The sequence below is a fragment of the Ambystoma mexicanum genome, chromosome 9 (assembly GCF_040938575.1).
Source record: "Ambystoma mexicanum isolate Mex_15411 chromosome 9, UKY_AmexF1_1, whole genome shotgun sequence".
Lineage (NCBI taxonomy): Eukaryota > Metazoa > Chordata > Amphibia > Caudata > Ambystomatidae > Ambystoma > Ambystoma mexicanum.
This window is the reverse complement of record NC_090931.1, coordinates 1,051,101,505-1,051,122,970: the sequence shown is the minus strand read 5'-3', so window position 1 is coordinate 1,051,122,970 and position 21,466 is coordinate 1,051,101,505. Positions and strand designations below refer to the sequence as shown.

The 21,466-nt window shown below is 48.6% G+C and overlaps 1 protein-coding gene across 1 annotated transcript in view; it reads left to right on the top strand.

The window, feature by feature from the left end:
• TBR1 (T-box brain transcription factor 1) overlaps window positions 1–21,466 on the top strand; it is a 35,127-nt gene that overhangs the window by 2,484 nt on the left and 11,177 nt on the right. The window contains exons 3-5 of the mRNA XM_069616336.1: window positions 94–215; window positions 3,028–3,186; window positions 5,548–5,609. Of these exons, the coding sequence (XP_069472437.1) occupies window positions 94–215; window positions 3,028–3,186; window positions 5,548–5,609 (343 nt within the window). The remainder of the gene's footprint in view (window positions 1–93; window positions 216–3,027; window positions 3,187–5,547; window positions 5,610–21,466) is intronic.

The following is a 21,466-nucleotide window of genomic DNA, read 5'->3' as shown; positions in this document are numbered from 1 at the left end:
GCCCGGCGCGCTCCCGCCCGTGCCCTGGGGACAGCGCCCACCAGAGTCTCACGCCTTATTTGTGATTTTTTTTGTTTTGTTTTTCCCCTCCAGGAAACCGAGTGTACATGCACCCCGACTCCCCGAACACAGGGGCCCACTGGATGAGGCAGGAAATCTCTTTCGGAAAATTAAAACTCACGAACAATAAAGGGGCGTCCAACAATAACGGGCAGGTTAGTGTTTCCCCCCTTACCCTGTGCACCCACACATCGCAAAGTAACAACGGAACTCCACTCTGGAACAATACGGTATACGGGCAGGCAGCTGTGCATGCACCGGAGTGTGTGTGTGTGCGCTGGCCTGTCATTTTTGGGGGGCATTTGAGGCACTTTAATAATGTCAGATGTTCTTGCGAGCGAACTTTATTTTAGAGAATAATCGAATCTGAAAATGTGTACTCCATTTTACCCCTTTTTATCCCATACGAAACTGTCTGTGTGTTTTGATGCAAAAATAATCCGATATGAAAAGTACAGATTTTGAGAACATGTTTCACGGGGCGGCGACAGTGAGTGCAAATGGAGTGGGTTAGCGCGCATGTGAATGCCACGGTGCTGATGCGGCAGTTGAAGGTGATGCTAGACTTGTCCCTTCGTTTTGTGGGGCCTGCGCTTTGCTGCCCCGTGCCCTGCGTGGCGGCTGAGTCCTGCTATCTTTGGTGCGGGCCCTGGGGTTGTTGCGGCTGCCCTCCCTGCGCTGCCTGGCGCTGGCACCGGGGATTTCCCGCCATTCTCTGCCCTTGAGCCCTTTGCTTGCTCTACATAAATCCCTGGTTCTGACGCTGCAGACAGTGGATAGCTGTGTCCGCTCCCTGATCCAGGGTGCTGTCCGTGATGTGCAGTGCGGTGCCGTCCCAGGTGGGCGCGGGCCGTTATGCTGTGACTGTTGATGACCTTAACGTTGATGGCACTGCCACTTCCATTCGCTGTGCCTGACTGCCCGGTACTCGTTTTGTGAAGTCTGTTGTCCACTCCCTTGTCCATGGTCCTGAAACTAGATTATCTGATGTACGTTCCGCGCTGTCCTCGGTACTTCCGCCTTGTCGCCCCTGGCCCTATCCGCTTTGTGTAACCCTGGTTGTCGGAGCTACAGCTCTTGCCGTTCCCTTGCCGGCTTCCCCGGTGGTGCCTCGGGGGCTGCCGGTCCGCGACCTGACATTGAGATGCCGGTATTAGAGGCTTTCCGCGGATTTGATCAGGCCTCCCTTTAATACCCCTGCGGCCCTCTCGCTGCTTTTGGGCCTAGACTGTAAGGTCTGGTGTTTGCCGAGGGCTTCTGATTTCCCGCGCAGGATTACTGCGCCCCCAGTCGCCAGCGCATCCCTGGTTCTGCTGCAGGGCCGATGGCAGGAGTCCTTTTCTAAACAATCTCGCTCCCCTACGCGGTGATAAGCCCCACGCGCCCCTCATGCAGTTTTGGAGGTCTCCGTTTGCGTTTCCCGAGCCCTTCTGCTGTATTTTCTTCACTATTGTACGCTCACGATGCTTCTCTTTAAATGCGGATAATGTGGTGTGAGGGTGCTTGCTTGTCCCGAGCCCCTTCTCCGTGCTGCCCAGCGCTTTTCTGATGCTTCCCTTTTGGGCTTTAGATGCAAGTGTTGTGGAGGTTTTGCTTTGCTTGTCCCGTGCCCGTTCCCTGTGCTGCCTGCCTTATGTTCCAGAGTGCTCCCCTTTTAGGCTTTAGATGCAAGTGTTGTGGAGGTTTTGCTTTGCTTGTCCGGAGCCCATTCTCTGTGTTCAACAGGGCTCGCCTTTAGGCTTTAGAACGCAGGTGTTTTAGCGGTTTGGGTTTGCTTGTCCCGAGCCCTTCTCGCTCACGATGCTTCTCTTTAAATGCGGATAATGTGGTGTGAGGGTCTTTGATTGTCCCGAGCCCCTAAACTGTGCTGTCTACCCTGTCCCCCACGGTGGCTCCTTTTAAGCCTTCAGATGTAGGTGATTTGGGTGCTTGACTTGTCTTGTCCTGAGCCCCGTCGCTGTGCGGCCTGCCCTGTGTTTCACAGTGCCCCCCTTTCAGGCTTTAGATGCAGTGGTTTTTTGGGGGGGTTGGAGGCTTGCGTTGCTTGTCCCGAGCCCCCTCTCTGCCCTGTGCTTCACAGTGCGCCCCTTTAGGCTTTAGACGTGGGTGTTCTGGGGCCCTGCTTGCTCCTGAGCCCCGTCGCTGTGCGGCCTGCCCTGCACCGCAGATCGTGTCACTTAGTTGCGCGCGTCCCTTCGCGGTCTTCTCGCCCTGGGTTCACTGGGCTTACGCATTAAATGTCCGAGTTGCGGGGTCACCTTTTGCAGGTCCCGAGTCCCTGATCTGTGTAGGTCGCCCTGTGCGCGGGTGTATTGCCCTGCTCTCTGGGGTTCGATGCAAGAGCCGTGGAGGTCTTTCCGTGCCCGTGGACTCCCTGTCTTTTTTTTTCTTGTGCGGACGCTTGTGACCTTCTTATGCCCTGAAGCCTTTCCCCGGCTCGCCCCCTGTCCCTTCAGGTTAATCCCCCCGTCTCGTATGCTGCCCTTGTTTCTATAAAGGTTGATACCCCCTTGGGCTCTCCTCTGCACTACTCTCCCTGCTTCCCTCGCCAGGCTGAGGATGGTCGCAATGGGAACGTTTTCTCGGACACTGCTGCGCTTTTCCGAGCCTCTCCGCGATCGCCAGTGCCACACGCGTTTCTTTGAATGATGCTGTCCTTCAGGGTGGCCTTGCCAGATAAAAGTATTGTCCTTGCTCTGCGCCCCACGGCGCTGCCCTCTCCGCGGTCCCTCTGTTTTGGGGACTTTCCTGTGCAATAAAGGCCTTTCTTCGACCCCCTCCCACACACACACACGCTCTGCCAGGCGCCGCAGACATTGCGGACCGAACTCTCTAGATGCTGCGAGGGTCTCCTTGCGCCTAATGTACTGTCTTTGCGGCCCCTCTGACTGAATGAACCTCGCGAGATTCTTCGGGGTCTTTTAATGCACTTCCTTGTCTCTCCCTGTTCCACTCTGCCCTCCCCAGATGGTGGTCTTGCAGTCCCTGCACAAGTACCAGCCCCGGCTGCACGTGGTGGAGGTGAACGAGGACGGCACCGAAGACACGACCCAGCCGGGCCGGGTGCAAACCTTCACCTTCCCGGAGACGCAGTTCATCGCCGTCACGGCCTACCAGAACACGGACGTGAGTACCGCGGCCTGCTGCCTGCCTGCTCCGCTCACACGGCTGTGGGTGCCTGTGCGCCTGCATGCGGGAGGCTGGGAGGGTGCGCGTGGGGATTACCCCGGCTCTGCAGGGCGGCTGGGGGAGCGGGAGGCTGGGAGGGTGCGCGTGGGGTTTACCCCGGCCCTGCAGGGCGGCTGGGGGAGCGAGAGGGTGCGCGTGGGGTCTACCCTGGTCCTGCGGGGTAGGGGAGGGAGGCTGGGCCGTTGGGTCATGCTCACTTTCCCCGACAGACGGTGCCCGAGGAAGCCCGGCTGAGTAGCATCTTTTTTATAAAAAAAAAAAATCTCCCGCTTTGAGGAAGGTTTGTGAGATGGTATTAACCCCCCTCCTCCTCCACCACTCCCCACCCTTTCTCAATCCTGGAGGGTTTTTTATTGTACTCGAGAAGCGGCGTTGGAGGCCCGGCTAGTAACGCAATGGGGTGTGTGCGCATTCTTCACACGGAGGGCTCGAAGTTTGTGTGTGTGAGAGAATAAAAAAATGTGCGATCATCCTAGCCATTTTGGATCAGACACAAAAACAAGACGTCTTAATATGGCTCCGGACTCTAAATATTGAATTCGCCAACGTGTTGACTGGCAGGCACGTCTACTCCTGCTGGCAGGTCCAGCTGAAGGATGACGAGCGCGCGCCGCGGCGGGGACGGGCCGGAAGCAGCCGCCGCGCGCAGCACGCATGCCGCGCACCACAGTAGCGGTGCTACAAGTGCAGAGGGTATGGGGGAGGAGGGGGGTGGCTCGGAACATAAAGCCAACAGTGGCACCGGTGAAGCATGGGGCTGGGGTGAACGAAGAGCCCCACCAGCAGGTGAACTGCTGTAAAACAAGGGAAGCAGTGTGTGTGGGTGGGGGCTGGGGGGCTGTTCTGGGAGCATCATGCCAGCAGTACTACAAGCACAAGTGGGGGGGGGGGACATCAAGCCAGCGGTGAAACCGGTGCGACCAGGGTAATGCCGGCCACATCTCACGAGCCAGCCTTCGTGTGAGACGAGGTAGTGCGGGTGTAGGGGCAGCTCCGAGGTGGCACACAGCAAGTGCATAAGGATGGAGTGGTGGGGCATCACAGCAGGAGCCATCCGGTGCAGAACGGGGGAAGGAGGAAGGGGGGGGGGTTACTTAGGAAAATCACACCAGCAGTGCAACAGGCGCAAAACAAGCGGATGCGGGCGCACAGCCGGCGCAGATCAAGGGTGTGTTCTGGGAGCCTTCAACCACGCCACAAGTTCAGAACCAGGGTAAAGGCAGGGGCCGGTGCGCGGCAAGCAGAGGGGCCCTGATCCCCGCCTTCACTGCTGCAACCTTGGGGGGCTCCCCCCTTTCTTCTTACATGAAATGCAAGCGGGGCTGGCAGATGACTGCTGCGTGATAGGCATCACGCCCTCAGACTGGGACCGTGGCGGAGGCTGCTCGGAGCCACGCCGCAGCAGTTACAGCACGTGGGCGTTGCTGCCTCACCAGCAGTGCACCTGGAGCACGGCATCCAAGTCAGTGCGCCTGATTTACAAACGCATCTCACAATGGCGCCATCCCATTGGAAAAGGCGTTGTACATCAGGCCCGCGGGTGTATGGTAAAGGCGCACACGTATTGCAGCGACTGCAGAGCACAGTGCAAGGAGCCCTCACTCTACCCGCTGAACTCTGAGGATGCCGGCCCTGCACAGCACGGCACATTGCTGCTAGTAACCCAACAGGCCTCTGTAACCATTGAAATGTCCGCCATTCCAAACCGTTAAATAATAATTAGGTTAGCTTGCTTTTACTTGGCGCCTGCTAGCACAGCTGCAGAGTTCCAGGCGCTACAGACGGCAGGTTTTGACATTGTCCAGCTTAGTGAACCCCTTTCATACACACTGGAAGGCTGAAAGTCGGAATCACCCGCTGCTTTAGAGCCGGCGGCCTACGGCTTATGCCGGTGTGTCTGCGCACGCTTCTCCCTGTTCATAAGCCCACCGGCACAGCCGCGCACCTTTACATGTGTGATTATATAACTCGACACCGGTAAATACCCGCAGAAATGATGAATGAGTCTGCCCTCGTGGGCTGCAGGCCGGGACACCTAAACGATCACACTCTAAACTGCATGTATTAATCAGACTAGCTATTCGTGTTGAAGTTATACGTTATTACAGTACACAACACACGTGTTCATATGAGTCCGCGGACGGCGAGTTGTGGCAATCACATGGTTCACTCCTTTATTTCATGCCCGGTTTTTGGTAAAATTATATATATATATATATTTGTTTTCGTTGCGCGTCCGATGAATTGTGCCCCCCAGCACGTTAATAACATGCCCTGTGCTCTGTTTTTTTCTTACAGATCACACAGCTAAAAATCGACCACAACCCGTTTGCGAAAGGATTCCGGGACAACTACGACACGTAAGTAAGCTGAGAATGGCTACATTTTTACCCGAAAGCCTTTGGCAAAGCGTTTTGTCGAATTGGAGTTAATGATGTGACACGAGAGAAGCAAACACCTCTGGGTTAGTCACGTTCTTGGTGAATATTCCCGAAGTACAGCAATGCCATTTTTATTTAATAAGGCTTTCTTTGCTTTAGTGATTAAAAACCTCTTGCCTGCGATTTAATATGCGTTTACATGAAGAGGTATGGAATTCGCCAGGCCTGGCATTACCTGCCACGCAGGACTGGCATAGAGATCGTGCTCGAGGCATGGCTTGGGTGCCTGGGCTCTGCACGCGTTGCTCTGCGCCTGCTCGCTTAACCTTTGTGTTTGTGTAAATGTTTCTGGCCGCGCATTGCAAGAGATAGCGCTTATTGCGTCTTTCCCGAGCGCCTCCAGCAGCAGCAGCAATGGGGATTTCGAGATGGCCTCTTTGTTTGCTGATGTCTGGCGGGGTGCGGGGACCTCTGGTTAGCGCCTGCACCAGGTTGTCCCTTTAATGCAGCCTGGATGAAAGTGAAAGCGGACGCGTAATTTGCCGATAATCACCCCTCCAACGGCCCTGTTGGGCCTTTCGATAAAACATGCAATCATAAATTCAAGCCGTCTTGTTTGGCGTGGAATGCAGCTGTTTTCCAGATTGTTAATGCCTGTAATTAGAGGAGCCGAGTACATATTGTTTTCGAGTGGGGACGTAGCTCGCAGTGGTCACCGCCACAGGCCTATTAATTGCGCTGGCAACACCTGAGCAATACCCAGGGGCCACTGGCACTTATTTTTGCGAGGTGTTGTCCTCTCAGGCGAAGTTTCTACGGGCGGGGTGGTGCTAAACCACCCCACGGGGGATGTGATCCGAATGCAGCTGCGGCCGAGGCGCTGTGTCTTCTTGGCGCTGATCGGGGCGCGTCCCTTAGTTAATCTCGCCATCGCACCCTGTCAGCGCCAGGTGAGGCTTGGGGGACGGGCACCGCACCTACCCTGCAGGTCTGGGCATCGAAGGGACCCGCGCCGGCCTGCTCCACCCTTCACATCTGGCGCTGTCCTTATCGTCGCGCACGCACACGCACGCACACTGTGCTGCCATTACACATACGTCCTTTGCAGCATGCTTACTATTTCAATTATTCCCACCTGGTTGGCACGGTTGTCTTTTTAATACATGTCAACACAGTCAGAAAGACAACGAGAAGAGAAAATGTGGCCAGCCATGCAGACGCAAGTACACATGGATGGACGGGCACACGGGAAACGGATGGGTTGGGTAGAGAGATTGAAGGATATTGGGGGGTAAACACATTGATATAACGACAGATATATTGATAGATTGGTAGATTATATTGGTGGGTAGATATATTTATATATATATATATCGATAACTATATTGGTAGATTGATGTAGCGATATATATGGATTGCTAGATTGATATAATGGTAGACTGAGAGACATATTGGTTGGCAGATAGGTTGACATATATCGATACCTATATTAGATTGAAATAGCGACATATATATATATATATATATATATGTCGCTATATATATATATATGTCGCTATATATATATATATATTTATATATATATATATATATATATATTGGTAGACAGGTATATGGGTCGATAGATTGGTAGACTGGTAGGCAGATTTGTAGATACATATATTGCTAGGCAGATACACTGATATATAGACAGATCTATTGTTAGCTAGACTGGTAGGTGGATTGGCAGGTAGATAGATTAGTGTGTTGGTATGTGTTAATATTGGTAGATATATTGGTGGATAGATATATTAGTGGGTAGATAGGTTGATGTCTTGATCGATAGATTGATAGATATATTTCTGGGTAGATGGATTGATGGATTGGTAAATATATTGGCGGGTGGGTGGATTTTGATGGATTGATCGATAGATTGGTAGATATATTGGCGGGTGGTTGGATTGATGTCATGATCGATAGATTGGTGCATATATTGCTGGGTAGATGGATGTATTGATGGATTGATCGATAGATTGGTAGATGTATTGGTGGGTGGTTGGATTGATGTCATGATCGATAGATTGGGCGATATATTTCTGGGTGGATGGATTGATGGATTGGTAAATATATTGGCGGGTGGGTGGATTGATGTCTTGATCGATAGATTGGCAAATATATTGCTGGGTCGATGGGTGGATTGATGGATTGATCGATAGATTGGTAGATGTATTGGCGGGTGGTTGGATTGATGTCTTGATCGATAGATTGGCGGATATAATTGGTGGGTAGATGGATTGATGGATTGGTAGATATATTGGTGGATATATTGCTGGGTAGGTAAATCATTTCATTTTTTAGGGGTCGAAATAGATTGATGATAGGCGGGTAGAAAGATGGGCAGATATGTTTGTATTGGCGAGAAAGTGAGAACGTCTCTTCATTCTTTAAGCGTGGGTACATTTTATTTATTGTAGCCGGGGTAATAAGACTTACGAATTTTCGCGACTATTTTAATGTATCAGGTAATACTGTCGCCGTAGTGAGCTCAGTCGGCCATGTTCGCAGCTCCTGTAAAATGTTTTGTTTGCTCTTTCTTTCTGTCAGAAGCGTGCAGGGGGTGTGTGGCAGGTGTGCAGGTGTCGGGCCGGACCCGCGCTGCCACCGCCTCGCAGGGTGAGGGCCCCGGGCTTGGACAGCCGTGGAGGACATAGTCATGGCTTTGCGTCGAAGCCACCGGACTACGTGCATTTACTTCCAAAATGGCGCGTGTTCAGAACGGTGTATTGACGTTTTTTCTTAATTTTCACAAAACAATGCCCACTTTGGCCGAAGGTTCATGTACCCCTCAATTTGCCAAGGTGTGCTAGTTGGGCCTCATTTTCTAAACGCCTGTTTGTAACGAGTGTTTATCCAGAATGGACATGTGAGCGCACAGAGAGCGGGGTAACTGCGCCTGCACGTGTGCCAAGGGGGCAAAGGCCTGATTGCACGGCCGTCGGCTCACCCCGCAGCCCCAGCCCCTGGGCACCGTTTACCTGGCCTCCGCATACCAATACCATGGAGTCCCCAACCCACCTATACATTAGGCTACGTTCCACAACCTACACGCACCGCACCTATCCAGACCACACCCCCACGCGATCACACCAGGCCTGCTGCCTCTGTGCTGCACGTGCCTAGGCTGGGTTTACCATTCCCACGCTACCGCCCGAGAACCCACATGCGGCATGATAAACGCGCACAGTCCACCCCCCACATTCCCAGAGCGCATATTTACTCAGACCCCCTGCCCCCAGCCCCCACGCCCCCCATCATTCAGGACACAGGCCGCGTGTTCAAGCACACTCCACAGTTCAGCTCACAATCCAGATGCACAGAACACGCCAGAGAATTCCACAACCCCTTCCGCATGCGCAGACCACATGCCACGCGCCGAGCACAGTCCAAGCACAGGACTCATCTCAACCCTTATCTCAGCCCCGCCACTCTCCTCCTTTACCCACATCTCCAGAGAGCGACTTTCATGACACGTGTGGCCAATCCTGGCCTTCGCATAACACGCAAGGTTCCAGGATACTGGCGCCCTGCTATCACACCGGATGCGTTCTAGTGGTTTAATAGCAACGCTTAGGACATTGCACGTGCGTGCATGTGATGCATGTGAGCTATGTGTTCCCGTTACTCGTGTGTGCATTTCCGGGTGCATTGGGCTAGTACGGCTCAATGGTTGCTTACACCAGCGCAAACGGCGCCACGATTAGCCATGGCAAGGAAAAGGCGCACTGCCAAATAAGGAGAAGGGGGCACAGAAAGTTGAGGGGGGGGGGGGGGTGGGGGACAACTCTGATGACGGCTCTGGAAATCCAGTAAAGTTTTTGTTAGGTTATTTACAGGGACTGTAGGTCCCGCCATTTAAGCGTAACACGCGCATCGGCCTTGCTTGCTTGCGCCCGAAGGACTCTATAGCCTGGGGGCGAAGGGACTCCGCTCCATGCCCCATTCAAACTCCGGTTCCACTCCTTGGAGTTGTGCCCTTGCAATGGCCAGCGACTCAGCGGCACGGGGCCACAGAAGGGCGCCACCCTTAGCGGGGCGACCCCCCACCGCGCCCCCTTACATTATGGTAAAAGCGTGGGGACAGCCCGCTGTGTAGCTATGCAGGCTGTTAGTTACTCCAGGGGGCTGGTCAGCCTCTGAGAATGTGTGTACACTGTGCATCAGTGGGAGAAATGTGCACAGGCACCCTGTGATGCCATGCGAGGTGGAGCCTGGGTGGCATGGAGGAGCACACATCTGCCTTAATGTGAACCAAACCCCCGACTGACAGATGAGTGAATATGTACAGTGCAAACGCGTTCCCACATGTATCTTTGTTTATTATTCTATCGTGGCACAAACGACCGATCCGCGCATGCGTCGTCTCCCATCCTTGCTCACGCGGTTCTTAGCTTTTCCCCCCACTGCATCCATGCTGGACGCTCAGCTTATGCATACGTGTTTTTCTGTTCTTGCCCACGCGTGTTTCTGTTCTTGCTCAGTCTGCGTCCTTGTTGGATGATTAGCTTACGTGCACATGTTTTTCTGGTCCTGCTCACGCATGTTTCTGTCCTTGCTCAGTCTGCGTCCTTGTTGGATGATTAGCTTACGTGTACGTATTTTTCTGGTCCTGCTCATGCATGTTTCTGTCCTTGCTCAGTCTGCGTCCATGTTGGATGATTAGCCTATGTGTAAGTGTTTTTCTCTTTGTGCTCACGCGTGTTTCTGTTCTTGCTCATTCTGGATGTTTGGCTTGTGTGTGTGTTTTTCTGTTCTTGCCCACGCGTGTTTCAGTTCATGCACACTCTGCATCCATGTTGGATGATTAGCTTACGTGTACATGTTTTTCTGGTCCTGCTCACGCGTCTTTCTGTCCTTGCTCACTCTGCGTCCATGTTGGATGATTAGCTTACGTGTACGTGTTTTTCTGGTCCTGCTCACGCATGTTTCTGTCCTTGCTCAGTCTGCGTCCATTTTGGATGATTAGCTTACGTTTACATGTTTTTCTGGTCCTGCTCACGCATGTTTCTGTCCTTGCTCAGTCTGCGTCCATGTTGGATGATTAGCTTACGTGCACATGTTTTTCTGGTCCTGCTCACGCATGTTTCTGTCCTTGCTCAGTCTGCGTCCATGTTGGATGATTAGCTTACGTGCACATGTTTTTCTGGTCCTGCTCACGCATGTTTCTGTCCTTGCTCAGTCTGCGTCCATGTTGGATGATTAGCTTACGTGCACATGTTTTTCTGGTCCTGCTCACGCATGTTTCTGTCCTTGCTCAGTCTGCGTCCATGTTGGATGATTAGCCTATGTGTAAGTGTTTTTCTCTTTGTGCTCACGCGTGTTTCTGTTCTTGCTCATTCTGGATGTTTCGCTTGTGTGTGTGTTTTTCTGTTCTTGCCCACGCGTGTTTCTGTTCATGCACACTCTGCATCCATGTTGGATGATTAGCTTGCGTGTACATGTTTTTCTGGTCCTGCTCATGCGTCTTTCTGTCCTTGCTCACTCTGCGTCCAGGTTGGATGTTTAGCTTGTGCATACTTGTTTATCTGTTTTTGCTCATGCGTTTTTCTGTCCCTGCTTAGTCTGCCTTGAACATTATGTGACCCCGTCAGGGCTGCCGAAGAGTTTGAACAATTTTGAGTTATACTCTAAACTGAATGAATTGGAAATAAACTCAGCAACATCTAAGCACAGCTACGCCTGGTCAATTAATAATACAAGAACTGAGGAGGCGGAGAGCTTCGTCTAATTGGGTTTTGACATTGGAACTAAACAGAGACAGACATTTGTATTTATCTCTCAAATGAAGATATTAGGTAAATAGTGTGCGTTTTTGCACACGCTGCTAATATACTTTGTTAAGAGGAAAGTGTCCCCAAGTGTTGTGTATGGTCTGGAGTTTTTAGAGGACACAGACCTTCTCTGGTGGAATGTTTTAGAGGGGCGGTCTGGAGAACAGTTTTGAATTTGCCTCAATCATTGTCGATCTCCTTAATTCAACTAGAGTTTGGTATGTTGTCCTGGAGGACATTACTCTTTAAAAACAGGAGTTCCCTGTATGGAAAGATTTTGGAAGGTAATAGTAACTCCTTGTTCCAGACGTTGAATGAGACTATGTTGGAAGGGAGGGACCATGTTGTCTTGACATTCAGTAAGAGCTGTGACAAGCTGTTGGCATTATTGAACATTCAGAAGTCTGGTTCATTGAAACAACCCAAGTTAGTGGGAAAAAAGCTCAAATAACTTGACAATCAGTTAAATCGAGTTGCACTGGACACTTTAAAACGTTGCACTTTATACAGGGAGGCACTTTACAATCATCTTAGAAAATTCCCCTCCGCAAGAACATGGGTTTTAAGATTCAGGTTCAACACCCTGAATACATTGGACGTTTTCGGCCCGATAGTAAGGCTGTGCCGGTCAGAGCGCTGTGTAGGTTTTGTGAACTGGAATAGGTTGAATCGCTATATCATTTGATAATAGTCTGCCCTATCTTAATAGCAAAAAGAGAACTGATCTTCGAAAAATGTATACATTCAGTACGCGTGGTTCACTCGGAGGCTCTGTGGGTCAGAATTTTAGTGACGAGACAGTTGGGCCTATCTCTAGCAGTAATAGAATTTTTAAAGTATATTTTTAGCTGTTTACATTTCGAAACTCTAAAAGACTAGGTACATTCTATGCATTGAGCACTGGAGCACTTTGGTATTTCTTTCTTTGCTGTTTTTGTTCTTTGCTGGTATGAGATTTTATATTTTCATTTGTGAATGGATTAGCTGAATGATCTTGTAATCGTATGTATACAGGTTTAATTTTTAACCATACAAACAAATAAAAAGAAAAGAAAAACAATTCTGTTCTTGCTCGCTCCGTGTCCACGTTGGATGCTTAGATAATGTTTAAGTGTTTTTCTGTTCTTGCTCACGCGTGTTTCTGTTCTGGCGCACTCTGTGTCCATGTTGGATGTAGAGCCGTAGACAGGGGAGGGCCTGAGAGGGCAAGGCCCACCCAAATCTGTACATGCCTACTCAGCAGGCTGTGTGGGAATTCACGGATGTTAATCTCACTGCAGTGGACCCAACTACATTAGCTTCAGACCCCACTTGTTAGACAATACTGGCTGCTTAGATAATGTGTACGTGTTTTTCTGTTCTTGCTCACGCGTGTTTCTGTTCTTGTTCACTCTGTGTCCATGATGGATGCTTAGCTAATGTCAGTGGTCGAAGTGGGCGGGAGCGGTTCGGAGCGATGCTCCTATACTTTTACATTTTTTTACTGTTCCTATATTTTTATTTAAAAAAAGAAACAGTTCTGGAATGGTTTCGTTTTAAAATAAAAGTGTAGGAAGAAGTTGAAACTTGCACTTCAGTGCACTGCACTGAACGTTCCCTTAACCAGCAGGGCATGTGTTTGGGGGTCTGGATTGCGTGTGGCAGGTGGCGTGGTGATGGGGTTTGTGGGGAGCAGGGCGGGTCAGCAGGGAAAATTGTTCCACTACTTCCTTTCATACACTTTGATCACTGGCTAATGTGCAATTGGTTTTCTGTTCTTGCTCTCTGTGTACGTGTTTTTCTGTTCTTGCGCAAGCGTGTTTCTGTTTTTGGTCACATGCGTTTCTGCTCTTGCTCACTCCATGTCCATGTTGGATGCTTAGCTTATGTGCACGTGTTTATCTGTTTTTGGTCACTTGTGTTTCTGTTCTTGCTCAGTCTGCCTCCATGTTGGATGCTTAGCTTATGTATACTTGTTTTTGCTCATGTGTGTTTCTGTCCCTGCTCACTCTGCCTTTAACATTCTGTGTACGCGTTGGAGATCAATCAGATGTACACTTCAGGGTCAGCTTTCCGCATTTCTCTCTTCCTTGTCCAAGCTAACACTTGTGTGTTGGCTCCCTCTTTGGGAACGTGCAGAATACACCTCTTCTAGCCCTGCTCTGTGGAACGATCAATGTACCCCTGGTTTATTGTTAGTTGTCACTCTTACACGAACGTGTACCACTTTGTGCAGTAGAAAATGGGGTAAACCAGGTGAGTGTGGGCGCTCTGCCTGAAAGTTTGTTAATAACGGATACGTTCCAAGGAGCAAGACAGCTGCAGACAATGGTACTGCTGGGCTGACCCCTGCCTAGCAAAGAGCTAGAGCGGAACATGAATGTCCCATCATCAATGCACTTGTCTTAATTCTGAAAGTTGTCATACACTTTTGAAGAGTACAGTTCCTCTGTTCAAAAGGGGTGAAAGTAATGAGTTGTATTTGCCGACACTTGTTTCGACCAATGTGGTCCTTACCAAGGCAAAAATAGGTAAAAGCCACAACTCCCACTAGCCAATCAAAGTTTGGGCACACACACCCCAGCAGTAGTCCAGTCAGGACCACTGGTGGCACAGCTCATGCATACCATTCAGACACACTGAAACTAGTTTGTGGATTAGGACCAGACAGTCCCACTTCGCATCCTGGCAACAAACACACGTGGGCTGGCAGTAGCCTGCGAAAAGCTTCAGCTTTTCCAGGCACTTGAAGTCTATATAAGGATTTTCCTGTCCTTAGAGGCCAGAAAGAAGGGTTAGAGAAAAGATGGCAAAGGGACAAACAAAAAACCTTGTGGCACGGCAATGTTTGGACACTCACCACAGAAGGTATCCAAACACAGTAAATGTGGTAAGGTTAAAGTAAAATACACGAGAAAATAGCAAAAAGTAACTGCTGCCACCAGCGTTTCCCTTAGGCACACCTAAAGCAATCACAAATCCTCTGAGTGTTAGTCTAGGGAAAAACGAAAAGTGTACCCCATTGTACTGCATTGTAAGATGCATTGTACAATCATAAAACATTTCCAAAATTAATAACAATGTAACAGGACTAAGGGAAACAATATTTCCCAGTACTTACAGCCTGAAGGACATGTCAAAAGGACATGTCAGTTTCCCCATGACACACAAGCAAAGGCCAGTGTAGTGAAACTTCACTGCACTACAAAAAGTCAGATAAAAAAAATAAAAGCAAAATATTTGGGAGGTCCATACAAAGGGAGGGAAAGGTGCTGTAAAGAGAAGCCTTTCCTTACAGAAAGGCACCTGCAGAGGCCAGAGCGGGAGGTGCTGCTGACATCACAACCAATGTATCCATAGTAATTTGAGCAGGCGAGGGCAAACTGTGTCATGTGTGCAATCACACCTCGCGCTACTGCCTCTTACACTGCTTTTTTGTTGTGCATTTACGTAGAGGTGTTTGATATGCCTAGCCTAGCTTCATGGCTTCAATACAGACAGATACTGTGTTGTGTATATTCTTCATAGGTCACATGTGAAATGCTCTTTGCCAGTTTTCCGTGCTGTGTGCAAGGTTACTCCCTTGCGATGTATCTCAAGATGTAAATCACACGATTTATCACTGCAGAGTTTTGTGTGTCATGTCAGCCTAACCCTTTTTTGCCCGTATGCTCTTTACATGTTACAGGTGATGTTCATCACCACTCTCTGTTGTGTATATATATATGTATATATATATGCTCATATTTCTTTATTTCACTAACCCACTCACTGTGGTCTGTGCATATTTATCCTTGTGTGCCATGTGACTTGCAACGTGTCTGTAATCATACATGTAAGAGGTACCTCGTCATGGTCCTGTGTGCCTTGCATATACAAGGTTGTGTGCTGTCTCTAAACCTTTGGTGTACATTATGAGTTTTGACACTTGGAAGCATTTCTCATTCTGTGTGTGTGCTGGAAGGGATCTATGTGATTACTGCATATTGTATACTGCGACACCCGAAAATTTAGATGTCTTTTTTATGCTTACCCCTTTTCACTGCAAACATATGCAGGGGGAGTACCCCCGTAACCCCGTACTCCTTCCTCCATTCATTATATACTGTACCCATCCCCCCACATATATATGGGGAGAAAAAGGGATGTTGGAAATTGACATATTTGGCTGTCGCCATAAAAAATGCACAGTAATTGCATGATCCCTGTTGGTGCATGTAAGACTTGTGAGTGGTGTCTCTTCTGCACTGGATTTTGACACACATTTACTCCCATGTGTAATGGTTTTCAATCCTCTGCTCTCTGGGGCATGTGCTTGTGTGCTAGTGTGGCGCTCCTTCACCCGGCTCAGTGTGTGCTATCCCCTTTTATCAGGCAACATTTGCCCGGCATAGACTTATGTTTACTATCTCTACCCATGATTGTGTCGTATGAATGTATCGTTTTTGAAATATATTTTCTTCCGACTGTGGCATGTGTGCATCCTAATGGTGTACCATAACACACTTGTATCAGATCCCTCACAGTCTGCTGCTTACACACCAGTGAGTGCTGACACAATTACGTGAGTGATGCACGTGCCATCACTTTGTCAAGTTGCCTGCACGCATGTGAAAGCGAACCCCTTCCGTTGTGAGCAAACCGGAGAGTGATCACAATTTGATGTGATACATCAATAACACACCATGGCTGAGCTGGAAAGAGAAAGCGGGAATAGGGATACAACAAGGACACAGGCCTTTTCCTGCTCCGCACCCTGTCTCTAGAACAAGTTACCAGTGCAGATAAAACCGGCCCCCCATCCTACACTTCAGAATGCTCCCTGAATACCCTGCTCCTCAAAGAATATCTCACTAAACGCTCCTTTCAACTGTACTCCTTCTCCCCCGGAGCTTGGCCCTTTCCTACCCATTTCAGGTACCTCTGCACCGTACCCGTAAACCCATGCGTGGGACCCCTGCACGGGACCCCTGTTGCTCTCCAGCTAGGTTCACACTTTATACATTCCATAATACATACCTACATCTTGTCCTGTGTCATCACCTATGATTGGTGAATGCGTGCAATAAGTTGTATGCAGTCTTGCGTTGTGTGCACATGTGCAACTGCTAGCATGGCAAGACTTATAGCATAGCGTGTGATTGCTGACAGCATCTTTAGTGTGCACCACTATAACCTCTGGTATTCAGTGTATAAAGCATAACATATGTGTACACCGTTTTTGTGATGACATCCTGTCTTGTATACAGCTTTGCATGTTGACACTCCTTTGTTTGCACAGTGGTGTGGGAGGGCACTATTGTGTGCACACCTGAGGCCACAGATACAGTGTACCACAGGCATTCAGGTCATGGCTGACACTGGTTTGCATGCCTGCTATTCCGGACACCCTGTGCTCTGCTTTATACATTTGCAGGATAGTTGATTTGCTGTGCTCTATGTACACGTAAAGGAGTGCTGTTACTAGGTCTTATGTTGGATTAGACATCAAGATAAGCATGGGACAAACTTGCCACAAAACAACATTTGTATTGTATTGTAGTAGTCATTTATATAGGGCCGTTTCCCATTTGTATGGCCTCAATGCACTTTGTGATAGGAACACACTCGGCCAGGTATGGGAGAGTTCTAAGAGGAGGCTTAAGATGCATGTTTGCATTTGGCCAGGATTAGGACATAGGAGGGCTGGCTATGCTCTGGTAAATTACCTGTGAAGTCAGGCATGTGGACGGGTGCTGAGGGAGGTCATGACATAGCGCTAGTGCAGGAGACTCGATACGTACCTAGCTAGACTGACATTTGTTGTATGTGGTCGCTGTATTACAATGGTGGAGGTGTTCTTATAGTTATCATAATTGTTCCTTTATAATGTGCTTAATTCCAGAGATTGGTTTCTAAGCGCGGGATTGGCATTCAAACCTGTGTTGCACTGCATTGTCTTGCTTCCCAGAAAAATGTGTTGCCCCTGAGCTATCCCCCCTCACTGGTGTTTCAGTGTAAAACGGTTATATGATCAGCTAGACTGAATTTGTCATAGTCGTAGCTGCATTTTAAAGTGCGTGGATGGGTAGCCATGCCTGCCGCAGGTGTCCACTGAAGTGGTGCCTTTATGTATAAATTAAGCTCAAATGGAGTTTATCTTTCATTTCGATGTGTCATCCGGTCTTCTGAGACGGTAGATGCACTCCACCGCTCCCTAAGAAGGGATTGATATACTCACCAATTCGCTACTCATATAAAAGTGAAAAGGGGCACGTTTAAACATGACAACAGTTTTTCCTTTTGTCAGCAGTCTGTAGAAATTAGTGAGGTGTGAGTGTCTCGAACTTGTGCCTTATGCCTCCATGCATCGACGCGTAGGTCCTGATGTGACTGTCACAGCATGTCAGAAGAGGATGGGGGAAATGACCTTGTTTATACTAGGAGAAACCTGCCAAAGTCTGGACTGGGATGGCCGGGAGGGGGACCCGATCAAGACCTTCTCTTGTGTGTGCATTGTGCTTGCTGCAACACTGTGCTGTTTTGTGTGCACAGTGCAGTTTTTCTTGTGTGAACAGTACATTGCTCCAAGAAGCGTGGTTGCAGGCAGGGATGTCATTTCACCAAAAGTGGTGTGACATCACACAATCTTTGACCTCTGATGACATCACAGGAAGTGATGCCATTTTACCCCACCCAAAAGTGATATCACCGGAAGCGATGGAACACAACCTTTCACCCATTGACAAAACAGGAAGTGGCATCACATAGCATTGTTCCTAAGTACACTGCGATAAATATGATTACAAATATCACTATAATGTGCTACAGATTTCATACAAGAATGGATCACCATATGTATCGTTAATATCAGTGTGGATAGTCCCATTTTACCAAATTACTGTGAATGAAAGCAGACGTCCAAGGCCAAATGATAATGATGTTTTATTATATAGCACTTTCGGTCACGTGCTTTAAATAGAACAAATATACATACACTATCACCACCCCTATGTTGGTACTCATTTATTGACCTCGGAGGGATGAAAGGCTGAGTTGAGGTGTTTAAGAACAGACTAAACCAGTGACTCGCCCCCTGAAGTGTGCCTGAAATAAACCTCTAATGAGTCTAGCAATTATTGTATAGAATTCCAGAAAGTCAAATTATTTGTTATTCCTATTCATTCTTATTTAGGGTCACTGCTCAAAGTGTTACACTCGTGGAACCTCTTGTTTTTTTAAGAGGCCTGAACAAGAAAGCCAGCCACTCCAGAAACAAAGAGCCACATGTCACTGGCCACAGCCCAGGAACTTACATTTAAAAAAAAATGAAAAAAGCATTTTTTTTTGTAGCATGGGAGACCTCAGGGGTCGCAGCTGCAACCAGGGCGACCCCCAAATGACATCCCTGGTTGCAGGTTCTTTAATAATTCCTGTTGGTTTTATGTTATTTGTAAAGCACAAACAACTCAATAATAGTAGCTTTACGGAGCTGGAAATCACAAAAGCATGTGCCTGCAGTGATTAAGACATTTCAATCCAAGACGAAAATGCAGTTTAGATTCAATACAATAAATTCACACTGACATAGCCAGAATGTAGAAGCGAAATATTACAACAAATGGGTTCCAACTAAAGAGCTGATGTTTGTGGTAGTTAGGCCCTGTGAGCCCCATACAGCTAAACTATATATATAAAAGTGAAAAGAATGTGGAGGGATTTGTAGCGAAGCGCTGCTCTTTATACGTTTCCACACCATTTCACTAATCTGCACCACACTTTGCATAGTTACCTGTCAGGACCCACCAGACATTACTGGCTACATGACATTTGGTCACCCCACCCCTTTCCTTGGATTTCAGCAAAATCCAATATTTGTGGGTTTGTGGAAAAGCGTTGGTCCTTATACAATTTCACACCATTTCTCTAATCTGCACCACATTTTGCATAGTTACCTGTTAGGGTCTCCTGGGCATTACTGGCTACATGGCATTTGGAGACCCCACCCCATTGCCCTGATTTCAGAACAAGTCACCATTTGTGTGTGGGTTTGTGGCTCAGCGAAGTGTTGTTCCTTATGCAATTCCATACTGTTTCACCAATCTGCACACAATGTTGCACAGTTACCTGTTAGGACCCTCCGGACATTACTGGCTACGTGACATTTGAACACTCCACCCTTTCCCTGGATTTCAGCACCTTCACACGAGATGGTTGCCTGAAAATAGCAAAACTTTAATGTGGTAATAGAAGGGCAGGCCCTGACACTAGGAACAAAACTCAAGGTGGAGGCACTAGAATGCATGGTTTTCAAGATATCTGCACCACAATGCACTGCAACGAACTGCACCACGTCATGGTGAGGCGACAGGTGGGGGGAGAGCACAGAAGGTCTCAGTAACTCTTGCCCCCCCCCCCATATCTGCTCTGGGATATGTCAGCCAGCCACACACGCCCTTTCTCAGTGCAGTTTACTTCAGGGTGCAAAGCACATCAAGCAATAAGCATATCGGACCAATGTTATCATGTCTGTCTACAAAACCCATTTGGTGAATGGGTACTTCTGCTAGTATGCAATAAAATATGTGCATGTGCATACTTATGGAACCAGTCAATACTAGCAAGCTACATAGAGGGGCTGCTGGAAAAGTGCAGTCCAGTGAGAATATTTGGTCACTCTGTATTGGTGATGGCTTGGCAGGTGAAGAACGATGGTCTGGATGGTTGCCCAGAACAATGCCAAAGGTTAAGATTAATTCTAAATGTTCCAGCCATCACCCTGTATATTTTGCTTTAGTCACCCAGAGTGGGACGGGTATGCCCAGACGAGGGTCCTCTGCCTGCTGGGCCTAGAGACCTAAACTACTCCTCATTGATGAGGCCCAAAGAGGTTGAAACATGTCTGGGGATGCTTGTGGTCTTGTGCGGAAGGGATGTGACCAAGCAGGGTGGGTTTGGACTGCCCCTTTTGGGGTGGGACTAGGCCTAATTTGCATATGGTCTTTCCTCTTTTGTAATGGATTCGCAGGCGAAGATCGATGGAGTGTTGCCCGGAGCAATGCCAGAGGTTAAGATTAATTCTAAGTCTTCCAGCCATCACCCCTTTTGTTTTGCTATAGCCACTCTCTGCAGCAACAACAGTTCTTTGAGAACCCCAAACACTGTTTATTTCTTTAGCATTTATTTAGGATTTATAGCAGCACACCAAATCCTCAAGTATCAGGGCGCTAGTTACAGTAAGTACGAAGTGCAGGACTACGCATACAGGTTACACAATACAAGCGGTTCATGAAAAGCATAATCTGACAAAGCCACGCTTCATGGTACAGGGGCTACATCAGGTGTACAGATATGCAGGAGACAGAATCAAGTAAGTGCTACATCAGGTATACAGATACGTAAAAGACAAAATCAGGTAGGTGCATAGACTGGCAGAGCCAGGCCTCATGGTACAGGGGCTACATCAAGTGTACAGATATGCAGGAGACAGAATCAGGTAAGTGCATACCCTGGAAAAGCCACGCCTCGTGGTATGGGGGGGCTACATCAGGTATACAGATATGTAAAAGACAAAATCAGGTAGGTGCATAGTCTGGCAGAGCCACGCCTCATGGTACAGGGGCTACATCGGATATAAAGATATGTAAGAGACAAAATCAGGTAAGTGCATCCTCTGGAAAAGCCACACTTCACGGTACGGGGGTGGCTACATCAGGTATACAATACGGTTGCAAGTCAGTTACAGGTTAGGAAGTACAGGAGGTAGTGATACAGTTTCAGCATTAGGCTATTCAAGCAGTTGCAGTGGTGAGCATGGCTTGAACAGGAAAATCTGCAGGTAAAGACTTGAGGATGTACCCCACTAGCGGCATGAAGTTAGGCACGTGCGAGACCCAGCAAGCTGGATGGTGAACAGAGGGGAAGTAAGTCATCGAGAACATGCCGGGGAAGCCTCATTATGTGGCAAGGGGCGCATCGGCAGTTTAAATATTGGCGATTTGAAGTTAGTGGGCTGTACTGATAGGGGGTATAAGGCAGTGAAAATGACTGCTGTTGTAACTCAAAAGCAGA